The 25,312-nt window shown below is 33.1% G+C and overlaps 1 protein-coding gene across 6 annotated transcripts in view; it reads left to right on the top strand.

Moving 5' to 3' along the window:
• LOC121969769 (serine/threonine-protein kinase OSR1-like) overlaps nt 1–19,522 on the top strand; it is a 77,565-nt gene extending 58,043 nt beyond the window's left edge. For 2 of the 6 annotated variants that reach the window (XM_042520011.1, XM_042520009.1), the window contains 3 exons: nt 223–287; nt 12,496–12,547; nt 18,989–19,522. In XM_042520011.1, coding sequence (XP_042375945.1) covers nt 223–287; nt 12,496–12,547; nt 18,989–19,060 — 189 coding nt within the window. In that variant the 3' untranslated portion in view covers nt 19,061–19,522. Of the gene's footprint in view, nt 1–222; nt 288–4,830; nt 4,964–5,861; nt 6,001–12,495; nt 12,548–18,988 lie in introns of those variants that run through there. The other 4 variants (XR_006108644.1, XR_006108646.1, XR_006108645.1 and 1 more) reach the window with 4 other exon arrangements.
• Nucleotides 19,523–25,312: the final 5,790 nt, after the last annotated feature.

Below are 25,312 nucleotides of genomic sequence, written 5' to 3'. Positions count from 1 at the left end.
CAGTTCCGAAGTGGAAACCAAGAGATAACACCATAATGGATATGCAACTTTAATATTTTCTGTTAAAGAATGATTCATTCTCCTTGCAAAGGGGATGCATATGGATATTATTCTGTTTCTGTTTAATAATGACTGGATCATTGGTTCATCCCATTTTCAGTTAATTAGTGTGGAGATTTATGTAAAATGCAGTTTGTTGCTGATATAGATTTCTTTTAACAGCTGGATGCTGCAAATAGTGAAAGGGAACGGGTACTGCTAAGTACCATCTCAGAGCTACAAGCCAGGTAAATATGTTGTATTTATGAAAGCTTGTATTCCTATTCCATTTGATAACTTGTAATTTTAATGACATTTATAACAAGGGAAATCATTTTTCACTTGCATAATCACATTGATTCCTGCAATCTTTTAATCAAAAGATTGCCACTCTTTTTTACTTAATAATGTTCGGAAACGTCATATTTATAATAATGTATTGAGATCATCTTCCCACGTGATACAATATTGCATAATATCATATTCAAGGGATCAACAATGAACTTTAATTGAAATGTAAACAAGATGAATGTTTAAAAATATCAGTGCCATGTCTATGATACTTAAACTAGATACTTCTATAGACTCAAGATAATTAGTGCAGCTATGTGAAAGTTCAGGTATATCTCAAGATGTTTTGAACCTCCCACTCATGATTTGAAATCTCGTATCATATTGGGCAAAACGTATCATTCCGATAAATCATTGAAAGTTGATATCACTTGGCACCAAAGTTCAAAATCTTGAGCCATGCTATAGTTTTGGTCTTGGACTAGAAAAATATTGTTCCAGTATTCGTGTTGAATGGTATTGAATTTTGATAATTTATTAGAATAATATTGCTTGACCATTTCACCCAACATGGTAAGATTTAAGACCATACTCAACGCAAACAATGTCTCTTTCCTATGTTTCATCTCCTTCCTTCTTCACCTCCAATCCATTATCGGCATAGAATGAAATGTCGTTCAGTGCCACTTGACACGGATGGTTTTTATCGTTCCGCCGGTGGAAAAAACGGGCACCGGAGGCATCCCCGTCTCGGATGCGTCACAGGCGGTGCCGGAGGAGTTGTGAGACCGCTCCGGCAACGCCAGAAGCATCCGGTGACGCTTCCAATGCCGTCGGACACCCAGCGATCCGCGTCGGCCACGGCAGCATTTCTTTTCCCCGAAATTAAATTTTTCTTTAATTAATTTAAACAATTTCTAAGTAGGTGTGATATTTCGAACATGCTTTTATAAACCCTAATTAAATTATCCTAATAAAATATATAAAAAAATATTTAAAATTAAAATAAATTTAATAAATTTTATTAATTAATATTATGATTTTTTTAATATTTTAAATTTCATTTACAATTTTTAAAAAATATAATAATTCTGATTTATATTCTAATATATATATATATATATATATATATTTTATTATTTTGTATTATTTTAAATTTCATTTAAAAATTTTAAAAAATACTAAATTTTTTTTAAAAAAATATAATAAATTATATTTATATTTTAATATTTTTTTTATTTTGTATTTTTTTACTTGATATTGTTTTACTATTTAAAATATATATTATTTAATTAATAATTAGTTAAATGAATAAATAATTAATTTATATAATTATTATATATAAAGTAATATCTTTGTATTAATTTATATACTTATTAGTATAGATAGATCAATTTTAATTTGAGTTATTGATAGATCAATTCTATTTAAAGAAAACTATATTTAATTAATTTTTCTAATAATATTAAATTGTTCAATAATTAAGAACTTATACAAAATCAATATTCAACTTATTTTTATATACACCATAAACATATTTATCTTATAATTACTATATATAAATAAAAAAAATACCGAAATCATATCGGTACAGCATGATACGATACCAAAACCGTATCATTTAGGTTTGAAACCGAAACCTTGGCACAGGTCAAAATTTTAAACCTTGATTACCAGTATCGTGTATCGAAACATGGGCACAATATCAAAATAGTATTGTTCCTGTCTAAGACCAAAACTTTGGTATGACACGATATTCTGAACCTTGCTCCTACTAGAATACTAGAATTATTAGGATTTCTTAGAAAACATCAAATTCTGCTTAATAGATAGACGTAAAAAGCATGATGTCCTTTTCATAGAGATAAAGAAAAAACAAACAAAAAAGAAAACAGTAGACCCTATGTTGATTCATAAGATAGTGACATCACTGTTATAAATAATCTATTTTATTCACACTTCCCATGATGCTTCTTGAACAAAATCATGGTGCAATAATTACTTTCGATGTTCAGGTTTCAATAATGAGTTCAATGCACACTCGTATAACATATTTTTCAGTTACAGTAATTGTTGACTTACAGTAGCTATTGTGATAAAGTATGGGTGGAGACCATGTGCTTCAGCTGCAATCTCACAATGAGAGAACTGTAATTTGTAGAAACGAAATCTCTATTGATGATTGAATTAGTAGTATGTCAGACCTCTTTTATAGGTCTTATAATAGTTTGGTCTTTTTGTAAAGTATGCTAATCTTTGTTAAAAATAGTAAAACTACAGAAACATGAATTTTTATGTTTAAAATTTGAAGTAGAAACCAGTCAATTTAATTAGATCAATTTATATCTAAAAAAGCAATTTTTTATTGCATCATGTCCTCCACTATAAAAAACTCAACTCCTAATGACTTGTTTCATCTTCATTTAGTAAGATAATCCTCTTTGGCCATCCAAGGATGATGCGTGCAACATTCATGAGAAGAGAAGAATGTCATATCAAATTCAGTTAGTATAGTTTATCATTTGGGTGGGAATGAAGTACCACTCTATAATGCACAAAGCAAGTTTTTTTCCACCTAAACATTTCATATAGATGGGTACATTGGTGTGAATTATTTCCTAGTGATTGTGCTTGTAAATATTACAACAATGTATATAATGGTAAAGAAGAGGTCGTCTATTTTGAGACCTGGTGGGTGGCTTTATACAAAACATGTTGCTAGGTGTCACAGTGTCAATTTTCTTTCTTAGAAATTCTGCTTGTGTGGCAACAAAGCTCCACACTTATTAAGCCAATCGAGATTTCACACAATCCTCACAAAAAAGCCTCACAAAAGTAATTAAACTAGTTAGTCTCAAAAGAAAAAATAACAAACATCTATGGGATTATTCTCAACCTTATTATTCACAATTGTTGAATGATTATAGCATCTTGTGTTTGAATGTGTAATTAGCTTAATTGTAGGGATTGCATCTTATCTTTGACCGTGCAGTTATCTTAATTATAGGGATTGATCTTGGACCGTGCAATTGCTTAATTATAGGGATTGTAATTGATAAACATAATTATAGGATGATGTATATAAATACCTATACATAAGTGAATACAGATACTGAAAAATTATTTCATCTCATTCTCGAGCATTATTTATTTCTGTCGAAAGTTGATCCTTCTTTGACTAACCTTTCATCATTTTTTTTCTTCTGCTACTAATGATCCTCATGCCACCACTACTTGAAACTCTGCCACTACCGCCGTCGCTCTAATCTACTAGGTTTCTGCCTCTGATCTTCTCCTACAATAACGTCTTCGGATTCTAAATCTAATTTGGCTACCACTATTAAATTTAATGGACCATCTCTTATGATCACGTTCGTTTGAACTATTCCAGGTTCCCACAAGGAGCATATTCTGTCCGACCCTCCTCCTAATCCTAAAGATCTGAAATATTTAGATTGGGTTTTGGACCATTGTTTTGTTATGGCTTGGCTCCTCAACAATATGGAGGAGTCCGTAAGCACTAATATTATGTTCATGAAAACTGCCAAAGAGATGTGGGATGCCTTATGGGGCATGTATTTGAATGACAAGAATGTTTCTCGTATTTTCAAATTATTTGAAAAACTTTTTGCTCTTCGCCAAGACGATCAGTCTATTAGTAACTATTTTGCTACTCTTAAGGGGGCTACCAATGAAATTCTACTATACCATCCTCTATGATGTTCAGACTCAAAAGAACAGGTGGGAGGATTTCTTGATCGCAAAGTTCCTATCTGGTTTAGATTCCACTTTATGACTGGTTCGAGATAATCTACTATCAAGTGATAACATTCCTATGTTAACGAATGCTCTGTCTCAGGTTTTTCGTGTGATCATGAGTTGTCTTGACACCCGTTCTTACCCATCTTCAGGCACTTCGGCTATGGCTTCTTGTGGTTGGGGGTTCTCTCAGGGTCGTAATAATAGTTGTGGTCGTGGTTGTGGAACTGATGCCACCGGGGGTGGTCGCTCGTGTTTATTGTGGTCGTTCTAAGTGTTAGGTGAAGTTTTGTAAGCCTGATTGGATTAACAGTGCTTCTACCGAACCATCGACTCAATCACCTGATGACGATATGGTCTCTGTTTCTCGTATTGATTATAAGAAATTGTTTTACTCTTTTGCTTGCATTCCTTCTGCCACTACTGCCTCATCCTCTACGGGTGCGTTTGCAGTATTTCATGGTAAGTCTTGGATGTTGGATTCCAATGCTTCTGCACATATTAATGGTAATAAGTCCGTTTTCTCTTCCTCTTTTATTTCCTCATCTTTATCCCCGTACGTCTAACCAATGACATCTATTATCCAATTGAGGGATTAGGTGTTGTCAGGCTCACTACAAATATCACTCTTGATAATGTTCTTTTCGCACTGAAATTTCCTATTAGTTTACTGTCCATAAGATGACTCAAAAAACTCACAACTTTTCTGTATCATTTTATTCATCCTATTTTATCTTTCAGGACACGTAAACGAAGACGAAGATTGGTGGAGGACATAAGCGTGATGGCCTATACTATCTAGATTCGGTTATGCCTGCATGTTCCCGTGCACTCTCAGCAACGGTGTTTCCTTATCAGTGGCATTGTTGTCTAGGTCACCCATCTCCTTTCCCTCTTAAAAATTTGGTTCCTGTTCATTCTACTGATTTTCAATGCAAGTCCTATGAGTTCGACAAACACCATTGCACGTCTTCCCTTTTAAAGTTGATAAATGTAGTTCTTTTCCTTTTAAACTTGTTTATTGTGATGTTTGGGGACCTAGCAGAGTTGAGTCTAGAGGAGCTTTTAGTATTTTATAATTTTTGATGATGATTATTCCTATATGACGTGGTTATATTTACTCAAAAATAGAAGTGGGGTTCCTAATGTTCTATATCATTTTATAATGAAATAAAAACCCAATATTCTGTTGACCTGCTCACTCTTTGTACTGATAATGCACTTGACTTCACTCAGTAAACTATTTCTACATTTTGTAATTCTTATGGCATAATTTATCAAATATCTTGCTTATACACTTCCCAACAAAATGGGGTTGATGAATGCAAACATCGTCATATTTTAGACGTAGCTCATATACTTCTATGTCACATGCATATCCCTAAGTATTTGTGGGGTGATGCTGTCCTCACAGCTTACTTCCTCATAAATAAGATGTCATCTACTGTGTTATGTGGGGATATCCCATTCTCATGTCTTCATTCTGATAATCCTATTTTCTCTATGCCTCCTCGCATATTTAGTTGTGTTTGTTTTGTATATAATTTTACTCATGGTTTGGATAAATTGTCTCCTCGCTCTATTAAATGCAACTTGCTTGGATATTCTCGTACACAAAAAGGATATTGTTACCTTGATCTGCTCACAAAACGTAGTTACACCAGTATTGATGTTACATTTTTTAAGTCATAACCTTATTTTCCCCCATCTGGCTCCTGATACATTAGTATCTCCTCCATTACCTATCTCACCATCCATGTTTTCCACTACAGATGCTCCGTCACCTAAACCATTGCAGGTGTATAAGGCATTCTCAGTCAGAACCTATCTCATGTCCCTAGCCTCCTCTTACTGTAGCTCCAGATACTCCTCGCCCATCCGATATTAATCTACCCATTGCTCTTCGTAAAGGTATTCGTTCTTGCACTACATCCTTTGTCTAACCATATCTCATTTGATTATCTTGGTCCTGTATCCATGCTTTGTTGTTTCTCTCTTATCTACAGAGGTTCCAACTTTTTACTATGAGGCTTGTCAAAATTCTGCTTGGCAGACTACAATAGATGAAGAAATGTCCGCCCTTACCTCTCGTAGTACTTGGGAGCTTGTGCCTGCACCACCTACTGCTGATATTGTTGCTTCTTGTTAGCTGTTTATCTTGAAGTATAAAGCTGACGGTACTATTGATCAATACAAAGCTTGCCTAGTGGCCAAAGGATTTATCCAAACTTATGGTGTTGACTACTTTGATACGTTTCTTTCCTACTGTCCACTTGAATTTTATTAGAGTTATGTTCTCCTTGGATGTCAATCAATCTTGGCCAATGTATTAACTAGATGTGAGAAATGCCTTCCTTTATAGCGATTTACACGAGATCCTTTTTGTGGAGCAACCTCTAGGGTATGTTGCTAGGGGGAGAATGCTACTATGGTTTGTAGACTTAAAAAGACTATTTATGGTCTCAAACAAAGCCCCAGAGCTTGGTTTGATAAATTCAATAATATAATCAAAGTTGCTCACTTTAAGCAGTGCAAATTTGATCATTCTGTGTTTGTATGATATAGCATGAATGAGATTATCATTCTTATTATTTATGTTGATGACATCCTAATATCCGGCAGTGATATATGTGGGATTGACGAAACTAAGAAGTATTTATAGCAACACTTTATTACTAAGGATATGAGACGCCCTAAGTATTTCTTGGGAATTGAAATTGCTCACAACAAATCTAGAGTTTTATTATGCCAACGTAAGTATGCTACAGATTTATTCAAATAAACTGGATTGCTTGGAACGAAGCCGGTTGATATTCCTATGGATATCAATCCAAGTGTTAGGAATGATAGATAGGAAAATAAGGGATCTTATTCAAATACGATGCATTAAAGATGAATCCAATAGGATACTAGTGAAGATGAGGAAATAAAGGACGATGTAAGAGCTATTTTCGATAAAGGTTTAGGCGATTAACTTAGTTTAAGAAATTTAAGTAGGTCAGAGGACTACTAGAAATTTATTTATTTTTTAAGTAGAATAAGTGTTAAATAAGATGTAAAATAGAAAAATAGTATACTAAATGATATTTCAATAGAGGTATAAAAGTCTCTAGAGAAATAGGGTATTGAATGACTTATGAATTTATTCAACTTGATATTGAAAACGAAGAAAATTGGATAAATACTTTAATCCCTTGTATAAAAAGAAAGAAGATGAACAAAATTGTGTGAATTATAGGATCTTTAACCTCAGTCTTACCATTAAACTTGTTAAAAAGTGATAACAAAAGGATTAAGAAAGAAGACCAAGGTGACTAGAATATAATTTGGATTCATGTCTGAACAGTCAATAATAGAAGTTACACATCTAATTAGATAAGAGTTACATCGATCAACTCTCTAAGTATATATCTTTTTATATTAACTATGGATGAACTCAGATGATATTATGTTGATCGATGATTCATATGGAGAATACTAAGCTTGAATCGGGGTGAAATAGGCTTACTAGACTAAAGAGAGAATATATAGAATTTAAGTTTAATAGTAGTAGACGTATCAAGTCAATTGTTAACATAGGATATGATAGTTATCTTTAATTGAGAGATTTAAATATTTACAATTAGTTTTATAAAAAGACGAAGGGGAGGGATTGATAGATGTTTTACATTAAATAAGATTATTGAAATGGAGGAGAATGTCAAGTGTTATTTGTGATCATGAGGTACCTCTAAAGTTTAAAGAGATGTTTTATAAAAAAATGGTTAGAAGTGCTATGTACATGGAGTTGATTGTTGGGTTATGAATTAAGCACACAAACAAAAGATGAGAGTTGCAAAGATGAGGATGTTAAGGTAGATGTGCAAACATACAAAGATAGACTAGATAGAAAATGAGAATATAAAAAAGAAAGTTGGGATTGTGTTTATCGAGGGAAAATTCCAAGCAATGTATTTAAAGCTGGTATGGGAATGTACTTAGGTGATAAAAAAAAAACTCTAGTTCGGCTATGTGAGAACATGATAAATACATACATTAATTGAAGAAGAGAAAGACTAAAGAAGACTTGGTTAGCATTGATAATATAAAATAAAATTTATTTAAATATAGATGAGGATGTTAAGGGGTTGAGCCCAATGAATAGGAGGATATATATAACTGACCCCCTTAGTGGGATAAAAACTTAGATGTTGTTGGGTGTTGCTATTTATCATACAACTGAGTGGTAGTTATAATATGGATGGTCAACATAAACTTCAAAATGTTTCTAGTATAGATCACTGGCAAACAATGTTTGGATGTGGTTACAAAAGAAATTGATAACTTTGTTCTTTGTTTGTGTAAAATCATCTTTCTTATTATTGTTTAGAGAAGATGATATGTGTTCATTATAATGTGTCTTTCACTAAGGGCCATAACAAAAGAGAAGAATAAGAGTCTAGTGATATAGACCCATTGGATATTAGATTCGTCTAAATTGAGGATGATCCAATAATGGATTGTTGGAGTATTGTTGAGACTGAGAATTTATTATTTTATGAAGCAAGAGATCCATGTTGGCCATCTTAATTCCTTATCCAACAAATATAAAAAGTGCAAACTAAAAGAGCTGCCGGTGTGGAAGATGATGATGAAGTTTTTGACATAAAATTTGTATTGTCTAGATCTCAACCTAGACATTCTCAGATATCCCTACCCAAATAAACCAAAGACTACAAGCAAAGGCAAAGACAAAACTCTTGTAATTTATACTATAGGAAAAGGGAAAGATAAAACTTCTACTCTCAAGGGAAAGGGTCAATTGAAGATTGATCAAAATCCATTTGATGCAATTAATGAGCAAAGACATGATACAAGTGACAAAATGACATTGCCTTTTGACAGTGCAGTCCAGCAAGATGTTCAAAATGATGATAGCAATGTTGACAGTAGTGCAACTACTAATAGAGATGATGACGATGGTGATTGATCTTGTGTCGTGAAACTTATATTCCCTTGACTTGAACGCTTAAACCTTGAACATGTAAGCTTACATAGATGCAACCCTAGATGATGATGATTGTGTTAGAGATATTAAGAGTTAGAATCAATGTTGGCATGCAACCCAAGATGATGATCATAGTGTTAGAACTATTAAGGGTCAGTATCAATATTGATGTAAGGGTGGAAGAAAAAATGGAACTCATAATTATCAGGATATGTAGAGAGTTTAGTTGAGATCAATCGTACTTCATCATACTCTCAACCTTCTTATTATAGGTGTGATGCATCATATGCTAATCTATCATATTTGAGTTTAAGGACATATATGTATCCTTGAACACTTAAACCTTGAACGTGTAAGCTTACATAGATGCAACCCTAGATGATGATGATTGTGTTAGAGCTATTAAGAGTTAGAATCAATGTTGGCATGCAACCCAAAATGATGATCATAGTGTTAGAATTATTAAGGGTTAGTACCAATATTGATCTAAGGGTGGAAGAAAAAATGGAACTCATAATTATATAGAGAGTTTAGTTGAGATTAATCGTACTCTATCATACTCTTAGCCTTCTTATTATAGGTTTGATGCATCATATACTAATCTATCATATTAAAGTTTAAGGACATATATGTATCCTTGAACACTTAAACCTTGAACATGTAAGCTTACATAGATGCAACCCTAGATGATGATGATTATGTTAGAGCTATTAAGAGTTAGAATCAATGTTGGCATGCAACCCAAGATGATGATCATAGTGTTAGAACTATTAAGGGTCAGTACCAATATTGATGTAAGGGTGGAAGAAAAAATGGAACCCATAATTATCAGGATATGTAGAGAGTTTAGTTGAGATTAATCGTACTTCATCATACTCTCAGCCTTCTTATTATAGGTTTGATGCATCATATGCTAATCTATCATATTAGAGTTTAAGGACATATATGTATCCTTGAACACTTAAACCTTGAACATGTAAGCTTACATAGATGCAACCCTAGATGATGATGATTGTGTTAAGAGCTATTAAGAGTTAGAATAGCCTTCTTATTATAGGTTTGATGCATCATATGCTAATCTATCATATTAGAGTTTAAGGACATATATATATCCTTATCTTATGCTTGTACCAGTTCAATTCTAGTGGTGTTAGTCTAAGTTCAAGGACACTTAGTAGTGAATCAAAACATGTTGATGGGCACAAGAAAAAATCTAGTTTGGATAATTATTTAATTTGAGTGTTGGAAAACTATAGAGTTGATCTTATAAGGATATTTCAAGAACAAATATTTCCATCTAATACATGACTCCTTTTGGTATTAGAAAAATAGTATATTGCACGATTTAAAATTTCAAGTAGTATCAAAGTTTCGGTCTATGATCAGAACAATATGGTTTCAGTACCGTATTGTGTCATGCTAAAATGGTTTGGTATTTTTTTAAATATAAAGTATATTAATAAAAATAAAAAATTTAATTTAAATATTTTAAAAAATACAAGTTTAAAAAAAAAATACATATGATAAATAAATAAATTTTATTATATATTTTTTATAATTAAAATAAATAATATATATATATATATATATATTAAATTAATGTGATAGTTATTAAGATTTAATAAAATTTATTTAGATTATCCCAACTATAGTTGAGAGTTAATTCAAATTATTAAACTAAATTTTAATTAAAAAATTAACCCGCGCTCAACCCAACCAACCAGCTAGTTCGTGCGACCCCTCCGATGAGGCCACAAGGGTCGCGTGATCCCACTGGGCAGTCACGGAGGCGTCGCGTGGCCTCCACGGGGCGTGCCGGTCTTTGCGTCATATCAATCGGCGGGTAGAATGAAATGTTTCGCCTTTGCCGCCCTGTAGGACATGAGATTTTAAACCATGGTACATTGTGTACTTCACTAAAAATATTTGATTATTTCATTTAAATTTGAAATTGAATTAGTGATTTATCAATTTTCTTTTAGAAAGGGATAAATGTTTATTTGCTTTTATATAAGAATCTTAAATTGTTCAATGCTTGAAAACTTATGTTAAGCTAATATAAAATAAGTATAACATAGTAAATTTTTTTAAAATAAAACATTTAGGGTAATTATTATTATTATTATTATTATTATTATTATTATTAAATGTATATATTGTATCAATAAATCAAAGTCATTATCTGCTAATCCCTTCACTTTATAATAGAAAAATCTAATTTTATCTACATTCTTAAAGTAATTTAGATAACACTTTTATGCATTTTTGAAATATAAAAACAACTTATGAATAATTTAAAGTCGAAACATTAAGATAAATGCAATATAACCAATGCTCATAATCATCATAACTCAAACATGTTACAATTTAGATTCATCTAAAGATATCGAAGTTGAAGATCCATTCTAAATGCAAGTTCTCATACTTCAAGTGATTCAAGGATTAAGACTATTTCATTTGGTGCAATAATAATAAAATTCTAGATTGAGAATTTAAAATTTTCTATAGCTGTTGCAAAAGATTCAATAGGCATGAGACATCTCACAATGAAATATTGAAATATGAACTCAGCAATTGAAATATAAATTCAATAATAATCATCTATAGCAATTAATTATTAATGAAAATGGTTTTTTAATTAATATACACTTATTTAAAAAGAAAAATTACTAAAGTTGTAAAGATACTATATGATGTGGTATTGAAACTATATCGTTTTGATCCAATATTGAAATTCTAGCACAGCTCTAAATTTTAAACCTCTTGCTTGCATGTAAGCTTTTATCAAAGATAGCAAGCCCCAGGGCGTAGCGCAGACGGTGGACGCATGGTATCTCTGGCGTAATGGCTAGGGGTCGATTCTCAGGAACTGACGACCTGGGGTTTACCCCGCCATGCGTCTATGGCCTGTGTACCTGCATGAACCTCCCTCCATATTCGTGGGGCCGGCACTAGGGGGGCCGCTAAGGTAGCGGATCTACATTTTTATCAAAGATAACAAATTTATTTCCTAGTTACGGAAGTTGATTTAGATTCAATCAGAAGTTTGAGTTATTATAACATTTTTAATATGAAATGACAATTATTATTCTTTACATGAAATACACAGGACCAAGGGCAATATGCATTTTATCAATCAACATTCTTAACATAACATTTTTTTTATATTTTACATTATTAATCTTAACCAAACATCTACTAGACAGAAGCATCCCATGATTTATTTTCATATAGGCTCTCATGCACAACTTGTTTGTTTTTTATGCATATTACACATTACTGCAATAATTTAATTTCATATTGTTTAAATTAAGTCTTACATGCATCATTTGAATGCTATATTTGTCATATATACTCTTGTATTATTTGGTGATGTACCTAGGGGACCTAATATTAGTTGATTAATCTTTCTGCTGCAGGATGATTACTCTTACTGATGAACTTACTTTAGTAAAGCTTCAACATATTCAGGCAAGTGGGAACTGATCATGTTGATACAGATATCTACATAATCCATTTTACCACATTATCTTGAGTCTTATTCTCACTATTGTAGCCAATTCGCTATTTCTATCTAATATAAGAAGCTAATGCAATCAATCCATTGTTACTGACACAGTGGCAGTTATAGATAGATTGTGATTATGCTTAGTGGAGTTTTGTTCTTTTAATTTGTTATTTTTACCAAGGCAATTAGATACTTAGAAACATAAGATTAGAAGTTATTTTCTTGTTTATGCTCATTCTACCCTAATGAAAGGGAAATATATAGTGTGAATGCGTAATATAGCTTCAATTAAATTGAGCTAAACATTCAACACTGCTGATATACGCTGATAATATAATGCTACTGTACTTTCTTTATAATTTCCTTATACATTGCGAAAAGAATCTACTAGTCTTCAAGAAAATGTAGGTATTGTTGTCTTTTTTTGGGTGTTGGCAAGATGCTTGGCTCAATGAGCTTAATTGTGAACCATATTAGAAAATTATATTTTTAGGGTTTTGGGTGATTTTTTTGTAAAATGGAGGTTGAAAAGCTTTTCCATTGTTTTTTTAATTAGTGTTGAACATAGAGGGTAGGATAGTGAAAGGTCTTTTCTTCAAGTTGTGGAGCGGCACCATCAAACCATTTACATATTATATTCTTGTTTATTTTTGTGTTTCTACTATTCTAGCGTGTGAAACAAAGATTCTACCATATGGTTTGTGATAGAGGTGGTCTTACATTTTATACACATTATATTTGTAGGTGTTGTATGTGTTTAAGATGACAATTTTTTTCAACTTTGTTAGTGTGTATTTAATATAACCATTTTTTTTTCAACTTTATTAGTGTGTGTTTATATGATGGATTTTTCAAACTAGTGGCAAAGCAATCTCTAGCCTCAAATGTGTTTAGGCTAGAGGGAAGGGGGGTTGGAATAGCATATAACTATTTTTAAGAGATGGTAGTAAATTTTTAAACCAACACAAAGTAAGCAATGGAAATAAGGAAACAAATATTCTAAATTAACCGAACAAAATAAGCATGCACAACAATAATAAAAAAAATTGAAGATTTAATATAGCAGGATTAGTAAAAACAATAGTTAAGATAACAAGATTAAGAAAATGCAATAAGTAAGATCTATCATGGTAAGATTAAGAAGATGCAATAACTAAAATAAAAATAGATTCTTATTAAAATGTTTCCTTTCAAAAAGTTTTTGGAGGCGGAGAAACCATTTTAATAAAAAACAATAATTTAAACACACAATAAAGAATGCACGACAACTTAAAATAAATAGAGATTAGAAGCCTTGGTTGCCTTTGATCTTTGAAGAGCACACATGCAGAACGTTAGCACAAGGAAGCATAAGCATAATGACTAGAGTATTAGAATGAAAAATTGATTATGCAAAACACTACCTTGAGCCTCCTTTGACATAGTTTTGTCATTGTTAACATGACACTATTTCGGTGGACTGGAAGTCCCTCCGATTGTCTGGAGTATGTTGACATGACTGCAAACTTTATCTCCATTGATAACGTTTCAGTGGATTCCAGTTTCTTGGACTCCCTCTAGGCACTTAGAGCATGGTCAAACACCTATCTTGACCTTCTCTCCCGGATCGCTGAATCACTCTCTTGTCGGTCGCATGGAAGTTGCTCAAGTTGCCCCAATGTCGAGGTTGCCATGCTCCTTGCTCTGGTCACTTGGAAGCTCTTGACTCTTTCAGTCGAGATTTATCCCAACCGGTCACTCAGATCCCATCCAATCACCTAGAATTGTCAAGTAGCTCCTTGCAATATAAAGTTTAATAAGAACAAATAGTAATACTCCAAGTAGGTTTCAAAGAATACTCATTGCTTGAAACCTCATTTACCTTTGTCTAGTACCTCTAAGATTTTGCTAGATGTTCAACTTCTAGCTAACCCATCTAGACTTTGACTGCTAAGTCTTCAGCTCCTAGCTAATTTCCTTCACCTAGTTCCCAACTAGGTCTGCCTTAACTAGTTCCCAACCAAGTCTTTCACTGCCTAGTCCCACTAGGTCTTTTCGTTACCGGTTCCCAACCAAGGCTTACGTTACCTAGTCCTACTTGGGCTTTCCACTACCTGGTTCCTAACTAGGACTTTCGTTGTCTAGTCCCACTAGATCTTAGCTTTTGCCTAGTTTCCAACTTAAGGGTCAGTCGACCTTTTTTCCACACGGCTCGGAATCTGGCCAGGCCCATCCAACAAGCCCTAGCACTGGCCGCTAATCAGAGCTAAATGGGGAGATGTTCTCCTTCGTTGGCTTTGACTGTCACCTCACCTTGACTTTGACCGCCACGTCATCTTCTAAGTCCGCTCATTACAACCCGTATCAGTAACTGTGCATATTAAATATTTGATGCAATGATTTTATGGCTTTTCATATCAAGGTTTTGTAGGATTGTGCGCGTCGATAGAGGGGGGCTTGAATATCGATTCTCGCTTTCTTTGATTTCGTCTTTCGTTCTAGTCAGAGTGTTAGTAGCAGCGGAATATAAACAAACAAAAGACAAAGACATGAGGACTTTTTACTTGGTTCTCAGCCCCAGGGTTAGTATGTCCAAGGCCTATGCACTCAATCAAGAGTCCACTATGCGTATCTCCTTTCTGAAACTTTTCTGGAGGTGGAGAAACCTTACACTTTTATGATATACAAACACATATAATATGAATGAAGCATATAAGTATATAATAAAAGTAAACCAAAACTCGAGTAGATCTGGAAGTCCTGAGCTTAGCGTACCCCTCCTAGGGCTTCCCCGATTGTAGAGTTTTGTGTTTTCCTTGAGCACAAAGTAGTAAAGTAGTAGAAGAATGAGTATGCAATGCTCTGATCGAAGTACCTTTTATAAGGTCTCTTCGGACACCTCGATAGGCCCCGGGCAACTGAATCTTGATCTCATCCGATCCAATTTCGTTGCAACTTATCCACTTGCGACTTATCTCTTCCTAGGCGCCTGAAATCTTTCCAAGCGCTTGGAAGTCCAAGCGCTTGAATCATACACAAGTGTCTCGATCACTTCCAGGTGCTTGGACTTTGTCCGGTTGTGTCTATTTGGCGCCTGTCTGCTTCCCAATCTTGCTTCTGGTTTCAGATTCGTACAAGACAAGCATACAAGTACAAACAAGAAACCTAGCCTAATATTGTAAGTCTACCTTACCGACTAGGCTCAGTATTTGCCAAGCAATCAGCTCCCAGCTGATTCCACATACTTGGATTTGTTTGTCAAACAATCAACTCCCAGCTGATTTTATACACTTGGACTTATTAGTCACTCGGTAGACTACTCACCACCTAAGGTTCACTCCCTCAAGATTTCCAATGCCTTGCTTCACTCACTAGGACTTTCACAACCTGACTTCACTCACGAGAACATTTGCTGCGTAGCTTCACTCATTAGGACTTCCATCACCTAACTTTACTCACCTAGACTTTCACTGCCTAGCTTTAATCACTAGAACTTTCACCACTTAGTATCATTCACTACGACTTTTCCTTACTAGTCATTCGATCAATCTTTGACCCGACTAGACTTTTCACTTTTAAACATCAAGTCCTGTTTGAATACCCCTTGGTTAAACTTGACCAGATAGAGGTGTATTGTCAAATATCGAAACTCTAGAGGCTGATTGCACCAACAGGTTTAAAATTTCGAACTGTGTCTGAGTTTCGGTTTATAACCGAAATAATATGGCTTTAGTATTGTATCGTGCTATAACAATATGATTTCGATACTTTTTTAAATATAAAAACAAACACCTAGTGTACAAAAATCCCGCCAATGCAGAGTTCTGGGGAAGAGTGTATTATATGCAGCCTTACCTTGCTTTGCAAGAGGTTATTTTCAAGACTCGAACCCATCACAGCAATTTTACCATTTTTCCAAGACTTTTCTTCAAATATAAAATATAGTTCTGGGGAAGAGTGTATTATGTGCAGCCTTACCTTGCTTCGCAAGAGGTTATTTTCAAGACTCGAACCCATCACATGACAACAATTTTACCGTTTTTCCAAAACTTTTCTTCAAATATAAAATATATTAATTAAAAATTATTATTATAATATTTGATTGCTATAACTATTTACTATTAGACTAAACTAATATTTTAAAAATTAGAAGGGAGGAAAAGTCAATTTATTGTTAACTAGACATTATGATTAAGATAAATAGGTTTAAATTTAATTTAATTTAATACGTTTAAAATTAAATTAAATTTATATGTAGAATAATTTAATTCAAATCCTAGTAGTATTTAAGAATTATATATATAATATTTTCTAACCATCTTTCTCCTCTATTCTTAATATCCTTAAAAAAGTAATTTTCCTTTAAAAAGTTTTTTTTTAACTTTTGTGTTTGTTCATGTGAAAGGTGAAGGAGAAAGAAATTAATAGACAAAAAAAACAACATTCTAAAGAAATTTTTTTTCCTTTAAGGAGGAAAGGAATAAGAAAAAAATTAATATAGTGATTTTTTTTCCATGTATTTAAAGAGGAAAAGTATAAAAGAAATTAATATAGGGGAGAAAGAAAAAGAATTAAAAGGGGAAAGAATTAACAATCTAAAAAAATAAAAAATAAAAGAAATTAATGGTTAAAAATAAAGAATTTTTTTTTTAAAAAAAAAACTCACAGGGTCTAGCGCGAAGCAAGCGCAGTCTTGCATGATTGTGTTGATGCCAGTTATAGGGCAAAACGATAAATTTCACCTGTGCCGATTGATACGATATGAGATTTTAAACTTTGTTGCATAGTAATTGACATATATTGAGATTGACATACATATTTTATAGTGACTACTGTCATTTATTTTTATCTATCTCAAGGAATAGATTGCTAAGTTGCATTTGACAATATAAGTTGCATATGAAATGAAGTCCTATTGGAACATCTACATATATTCTATAGTCTTGTAGATCAGTTCGCTTAGGTTGGGGAGAATATTTCATATGGTGACTCAGTACAAAAATTTATTACTTCACTACCTTATTTGTTTTACCTTTAATGAAGACTCTCCTACTTATAAGAATGAAGCTATTGTATATCTTGTTTGAAGGAAAAAAAAACTATTGTTTCCTATTAATTCTCATTCGGATCCAAATTATTAAAGAATGTGCAGTGTTACAAGTGCAATACATGTTTATAGTGGACAGAATTGTTCAAACAAATAGGCAAAGACTTGGGACAATTTGCAGATAATTGAATTTGAGATGTTATTGTATGTTCAATAGTTGGGTATATATATTCATCTTATAGAATATATGTTTGCATCAGTAGGGAGATACTTGTTTAATATATTTGATGCAGTGATCAACGCCATGAGGAGGAGGTTTATGGCATTGGCACAGTAGACAGTTTACTTGGAGAACAACATTTCCTGGGTCAGGCTACCTTTGTTCCAAAACTGAGGTGATTTTGACTAAAGGTTACCATTAGGCAGCTAGGGAATTTCTGGTAATGATCTGTGGTAGCTAGATTCTCATGACAAAAAGATTGTAAAATGGCCAGACATGAGTTCACGTGATTGGTAGATTCACATGAAAAAGAAAGATTGTAGAATGAAAAGATATCCTAAAGACATGAGAGATGATTCACATGATTTTCAAAATCAATCAATTATGATCTAGATTGGCTGAGTTGGACTGTGATTATCCTACCTGATAAATTGTTTGATTTCTTAGCTGAAACCAAAATTAATTTTAAAAAGTCCACAAATTTGACTAGAAAATAAGAAAAAAACAAGTAATAGACACAATATGATTCGATTAAAGGATACGGTATAGCAATTAAGGCCTTCCAATGGTTAACCAGGTATCTAAGGTTCGATTCTTAGCTGTGACACACTACATGAATTTTTTTTAAGTAGAATGACAAGCCTAAGAACTGTCTGGATGGGCCACCGCGAGTGTTTCCTAATTTACTGACAGATGGGAAACTTCTGTTAGGCCGGCTAGTCACCTCCAGGATTAGTTGGTTTAAAGAGCTGAATAATTGGATTACAAAACAAAACAAGAAAAAAAGATTAAGAGGATATGGTTTGAAATAGAACCAACTGACTAACTTCTGCTTATTTCTAAAAAATTGTGATGTGAGAGTGGTTTCTAATCTCATTCAGCAGTACAATTTGGTTCGAACAGATATTTGTTTTTTTTACAGAAATGAACTTTTTGGTAAACTACCAATTATATGGTCGAGGTTTGAGTTATAATGCAGTTGTACAACTTCCTTATTCTGCACATAGAGCATACTTCTTAAGTAACCAAACAAGGGTACAAGGACCATAACATAATAGTTTGAACCGAAACACGACCATGAGTGTATACTTATTTTCATTTTACTCTTTTCTATCACTTGGATCAATATTTAACCATTTGGTTTCTTACATATTTCAGTTGCAACATGAGTTACATGCATTGTATAATGAGGAAGATGATGATAAAAAAAATGAAGTAGAGGAAACCTGATCTAATTCCTACTTTCTGTGGATTCTGGATCATGCTGTCATGCCATATATAAAGATATTCCTGGCTGAGATCTTGCCCATACTTTGTTGGTTCACGATTTCATGTTATATATCTTAAGGTCTAACCAAAAGCAGCCACGGCAAATACGAATTTCTAGGCTCTCACAACGTATGGCTCCGGCATTTTGTTGCTAACAAGGTCCAGATATGCTATTTGGCAAGCCCACCTGGCGCTACAAAATGGTCAGGAGCATCATGTGCAATGTATGCTGTTTTGTTCTCAGTGATTCAACTTTATTGGTTAAATGTCGCTGGACTGTTTTACTACTAGCATTTGCACAATGCTGCAAGGCTCATTTTGATATTTCTTCTCTTTTATAGGTTTTTTATTGCTTTGATTGTATGCACGTTTTTTGAAGTTAAGAAGATTGAAGATCCACAAGCAGATAAAACTGCTTTTACATGTCTTGTTTATTGTATTCAACCGTATTGCGTATTGCGAAGGTGGTAATCATTATCAAATTTCTTTGCTTTATCACAAACGATTGTGGTAATCATTCAGCTCTTGAGATATGATCTTGCATAATGCCTAAGGTCGCCATATGAAAATAGGCAGTTTCTTTTTATTTTTAAAGATGGTAGCAATACTACGCGTGTAAAACACACGGTGGGTTCCGTGTGGATGGATGATTGTAAAGAAGTAAGCGAATTCACGTGAAATTAAAATGCCTGTTTATTTATCTGAAAAATTTGAGAGATGAGTGCGAAATTAGGAACTTGGAGGACACACTCTTAAGTGAGGAGCATTTAATGGTTGCAGATGTAATCATGGAGACAGGTCGGCGATGCTACATTCTGAAATGAAATCCAGGAGTGAGGTGGACTCTTAAGTGTAGAGGAACAGATGACACTGCAAATTTGAGGATCTTGATGCATATAATGGGCCAAAAGCTTGAGGCAAGGTCAACTCTAAAGGGATGGATTATTGATGAAGTTGGAGAATTGAAGGTATGAAATGTTGGATTTGTAGCATGTTAAAGTGGGAGTGAATAATATGAAAAAAAAAAATTGTTACTATTAATCGACTTTTGGAGTTAACCCAATAGAATACAAAAAATATAAAATTAAACACCACAATATTAAACACACCATAGACAAAAGATATAATATTTTTTTTTTACATGGTTCACACCTCCTAGGTTGTTACTTTATGATTTTACAAGTTTCATCAAAATTTTCACTAGAAGAAATCCCTTATAATATAATAGTTTTACTAGAAAAAATTAAAAGGGTATCATAAATTATGCAAATCGTTAAGTTGGTCAAAATCACTTTAAAATAATTATAGTAGCTATCTAAGTAGTTGCTACACATTTATAGTTAAATTTTAAATTTTAAATCTTAAACTCTAAATCTAGAATATTATTATATCAAAAATATTTTTTTACTAATTTGGTTAAAATTATTTAAATTTTATTAAAATCACTTTAAATTGTTCAAAATTATTTTAAAATAGTTGTAGCAGCTACCTAAGTAGTCTTAGCTACAGAGTAGTTGTTACATATTGTAATAGTTAGTCGTAGCTACTATAATAACATTAGAAGTAAGGGTATTCTCGAGATTAAACTATTGGTGCAATTCACCTTTGGTCAAATTTGACCAAGTTGACCAAACTCGAGTTGACTCGAGTTGAGTTTCGATATTTGATTAATATGTTAATTATTTGAGCAAAGAGTTAAGTAGGTCAAGATTGATCGGATATTTGATACTAGAGAAATCCAAGTGGATCATAGTTTACCGAACACTTGGCAAGTAAGAAAAAGTCCAAGTGGTCACGATTGACTTATCACTTGGTGATTAGAAGTCCAACAGAGAATTAGCAAGAGGGAAGTCTAAGTAGGTCACAGTCAATCGAACACTTGGTGATTGAAATACCAACATGAAGTTGGTAAGAGGAAAGTCTAAATGGGTCACTGTTGACTGGACACTTGGTGATCAAAAGTCCAACAGGGAGTTGGCAAGAGGAATGATCTAGACACTTGACATGAGAAGTGAAGTCCAAGTCAGTCAATGTTGATAGGATACTTGGTGTGAGATGGTTGAAGTCTAAGTGGATCATGAAAAATCAGACACTTAGCACATGGATGAAGTCCTGGAAGGTTGAGGCCATCCGAATGCTGGTAATGATAAAGTCTCGATAGATCAAGGTTAACTGAGTGTTGGCAACGAAAAGTCCTAGTAGGTTGAGGTCAATCAGATACTAGGTGAGGCAAGAGTTTAACCTTAAAAAGACTTAAATAGAGGTAACAATCGATTGCTAGTAAGTATCAATCGATTGCTAATCCTAAACCTCAAATTTAGGGTTTAATGTGAGAAAGAAGGCTTGCAACTAAACTGACTGATTGAATTGATTGGTCAAATTATAGCCTACCTATTGATTGGTGGGTTCCAGCAATCGATTGGTGGCATTGTATCAATGAATAAAACGTCAATTGGCAAGTTTGACTGCTCATTGGAAATCAATTGGTGACTCCTAGCAATCAATTGAGAGGGTAAAAATAGTCGTTCTATCGGTGACAACGATCAAATTGTAGTAAAGCAATCAATTGGTGAAGGCAAGCAATTGATTGCTAGGCAAAAATTAACCCAAATGCAACCCTATAATAAAGAGTTTCGAGGTTATTTGAAGGTGTCAATTTTTGAGCGTTTGGAGACAAAGTGATGTTGCGTTTCTAACCATCAAGAGGTAATCCAAAGAGACAACAAAGGATTCAAAGCAAAGTTTTTGCAATTTGTAAAGTGTTTTACTTTCATTTATATTTGTTTCTTTGTGTTGTTTGTGTTGCTTGTAAACAATAGGTGTTATAAGAGGTTTGTTCGCCTCCGAAAGTTATCGAAGAAGGAGAAGCATAGTGGTGATAGATCGTTAAGACTAGTCCTTGGAGTAGTGGCCTTGGGAGGCGGTGAACCAAGTAAATCAGTTTATCTTATGCTTGTGCATTATTTTGTTGTGCATTTTGTTTCTGCTACGTGTTAACCTTTTGTTGACAAGCATGAAACAAGATGATTAATCAAAGCTATTCACCCCCTAGCTCGCACACATCATAACAAGTGGTATCAGAGTGAGACCACTCTTTATCTGATTAACCTTTGTCGAAGCACAAAAGCTGGACGGAGAAGATAAAGTCTTAGATTTTGAAGGGGTCAAATGGAGTTCAAAGACAGACTTGTTTCTCCATGGAAGGCAAGGATGAAAATTTTACTTATGAAGGACATAGAACAATAATTTACTCTAACGAAAGGATTGAAAACTCCTAAAGACAAAAAGGGAAAACTTTCTTGGAAGAACAAATGGACTGAGGAGCAAGTTAAAAGATTTGAGACTCACAATAAGGTAACCAAGATTTTGGTTAATTTGATGTGTACCAATATTTTGTGTAAGTAAGCTATGGAGCAAGTTAGCCAAGCTTCATGAAGATCCATCATCGACACACCATGATGATTAGTCCAAGGAGGGAAACTCATTGGATCAAGAAAATGAGGATTTGGACGTTGAGAGGTGCTTAACATCCAAGGATGAGCTTGAAGAAGCATTCGCCTCAAGGGTTGAGGAGGAGGATGAATCAACAACAACGGAACAAGATGAACCCTCAACTTTTGGAGCCAATGAAGAAGAAGCTAATGCCATCCCTACTATTAAAAAAGGTATATTAATTTCAATTATCAAAAATAAAAATCATATCATATACTTTGAGTATAGGGAGAAGGGGCATTATTAGAGTAGGTGCCCAAAGTTAATGAAGAAGAAAGTTCAAGTGATACCAATACCGAAAGAAAAGGTCAGAATCTTGATATGCAAAGGCAAGGAGCATATACTACACTTCTTGTGCAACCAAAGAGGATATTAGGGAAATCAATTTCTAAGTGAGAGACATCAAAGAAAGGATAAGGGAGAAAGTTAAAATCAAGGGGAAGCTCCTAAGGACAAACCTAAGGCATTATTTCATAATGCAATTTCTTATATCATGAAAATAAGCATGCTATAATTATGTTTTATAATTTTAGTGCTTCCTATCATGATAGTAGAAAACATAATAATTTTAAGGACAATTTTAAGTCATGTCATGGTAGTGTATCCATTTCAATTTGTCGTCTACTTTCAGAGAGATAAAACTGAGGGATTTCTTTCTTAAGGAGGAGATCCCTACACTATAACAAAACTGCACAAAGACAACGATGAAAAACTATTGTGAAAGAGGGGAAAAATCATTGTTGTTATCTGTGTTGAGAAAGATAGAAGCGATCAAAGATAACGGTTAAAAATCATTGTCTATTTACCTGAAAAACAACGATGAACCGTTGTGTTTCAATTTGAACCGTTGTTTATGTGATAAAGATTACAATGATTTTTTTATAAAAAAAATGACAATGGTTTGCATCTGTTGTGTTTAAAGTAAAAAAATAATAATTTTTCACAGTTGTGTTTCAAGTTGAACCGTTGTGTATGTGATAAAGATTACAACAATTTTTTTTTTCAAAAATGACAATGGTTTATAACCGCTGTGTTTAAAGTAAAAAAATAACGATTTTTTGTTGTCTTTGAGCGATCATATCTTTCTCAACGTAGATAACGACAACGATTTTTTTTCCTCTTTCACAATATTTTTTCACCGTTTTTATTGAAAAATACACATAAAAATATAGTTTTTTTTTACTTTGAGACACCGGTTTTTTACCATTGTCGTTTGTCCATTTTAAATGTTGTCATTTCTCAACATATCAATTTAACCATTATCATTTCTCAACACACACTAGAGAATAGTAAATCATTGTCAATAAATTATTGTCTATAAATAATATACAATAATCTATTTTCTACAAACATAAATATCCAATTTAAATGATCACTTCTTATATACAAACTTGTAGCAAAACATATATAAAAACTTGTAGCAAATCACATATATTAACTCTTTACCACATACATAAAGAGTACATTACTGCAAATTAAAGTAAACAACCACAAAAAAAAACTACAAACGCTCTAGTAGAAACTTCAATTGTATCATAGGACCAAATTGGACCTTGAGATAGATCTATCGCCTCGAATCCACTGATACATTGCTTAGAATCTCCAATAGAAACTTCAAGGATATACTGCAGTAAGAGAGAATTTTGAGAGAATAAGAAGAGAAAATCAAGGACATGCTAAAAGGCTGTATTGTATTGATCTTGATCGCCACAGGGGCTATTGTGTACAACAAAAAAGTTGGTTATCATCCAATTTGCAATCTCCTACAAATCCTCTTCACTTTTGAATGAAAGATGTGGAAATATTTTTTAATTTAATTGCAGGAACTATATTTATAGGATTTCGAAATCATTGCCTAAAAGATAATGGTCATGAACATTATGTACCTTTCAGATTTGAGGTCAAAATTCCTTCAAAAGCACAGAGACCAATCTGTGAAAAAAAGCATAGAGACCAAAACACGGATCATCAACAAGATATAATACTTTGCTTTATGTTTATATAATACTTTACTTTATGTTTATATAGTGCATTTTCACAAAACAAGATATCGTATTTTAGCAACAAGGATACCCTCGATTACTCCTCTATAATTTGTAGATTAATCTACTGAGAAAAGAAAGAAACAAGACTGAAAAAGACTAAAAAGAAAGAGTTGGAAAAATACTATTAGTTATTCTAGTGAATCTCATGAAGTACGATGCCCTTAAATCCAAACTTCCATTTACTACTAAATCAAAAACTCAGAAAGCATTATATCGTGACAAAGAAAACCACAATCTTTCATCACTATGCAACTCTCTGGATTAAAGGAAAGGCTATGAGAATAGTGAAAAAAGCACAACAAAAAATAGAGTTTAACACGAAAGAGGGCAGAGCACATCTTAATAAATCATCTATATTGCTAAGTTACATTGACAACTAAAAAACTTTGGAGAACAATTTTCACAAGATTTACTATTGTAGTTTGATCCTAAATTTAAGCAGCAGTCAAGTCCATGGGGTTTAATAAATAACTAATGGATATAATCTAACTATTGATTAAAGGCAGGTCCAACATATTGATGAGAGAAGATTTCTAATCTGCAAGTCACAAATTGAGTTTGTATAGATTACTTGATCTGTATTTTTCATTTGAGGTCAAAATTGAGAAACAAAATGAAAATTCTTAATAAAGAAACTATTGTACTAGTTCATGATAAAACAAATTTTAGTCAGGTT

This window comes from Zingiber officinale, chromosome 4A, assembly GCF_018446385.1.
Source record: "Zingiber officinale cultivar Zhangliang chromosome 4A, Zo_v1.1, whole genome shotgun sequence".
Taxonomy (NCBI): Eukaryota; Viridiplantae; Streptophyta; class Magnoliopsida; order Zingiberales; family Zingiberaceae; genus Zingiber; species Zingiber officinale.
The sequence above is the reverse complement of the archived record's forward strand: the minus strand, read 5'-3'. Positions and strand labels throughout refer to the sequence as shown.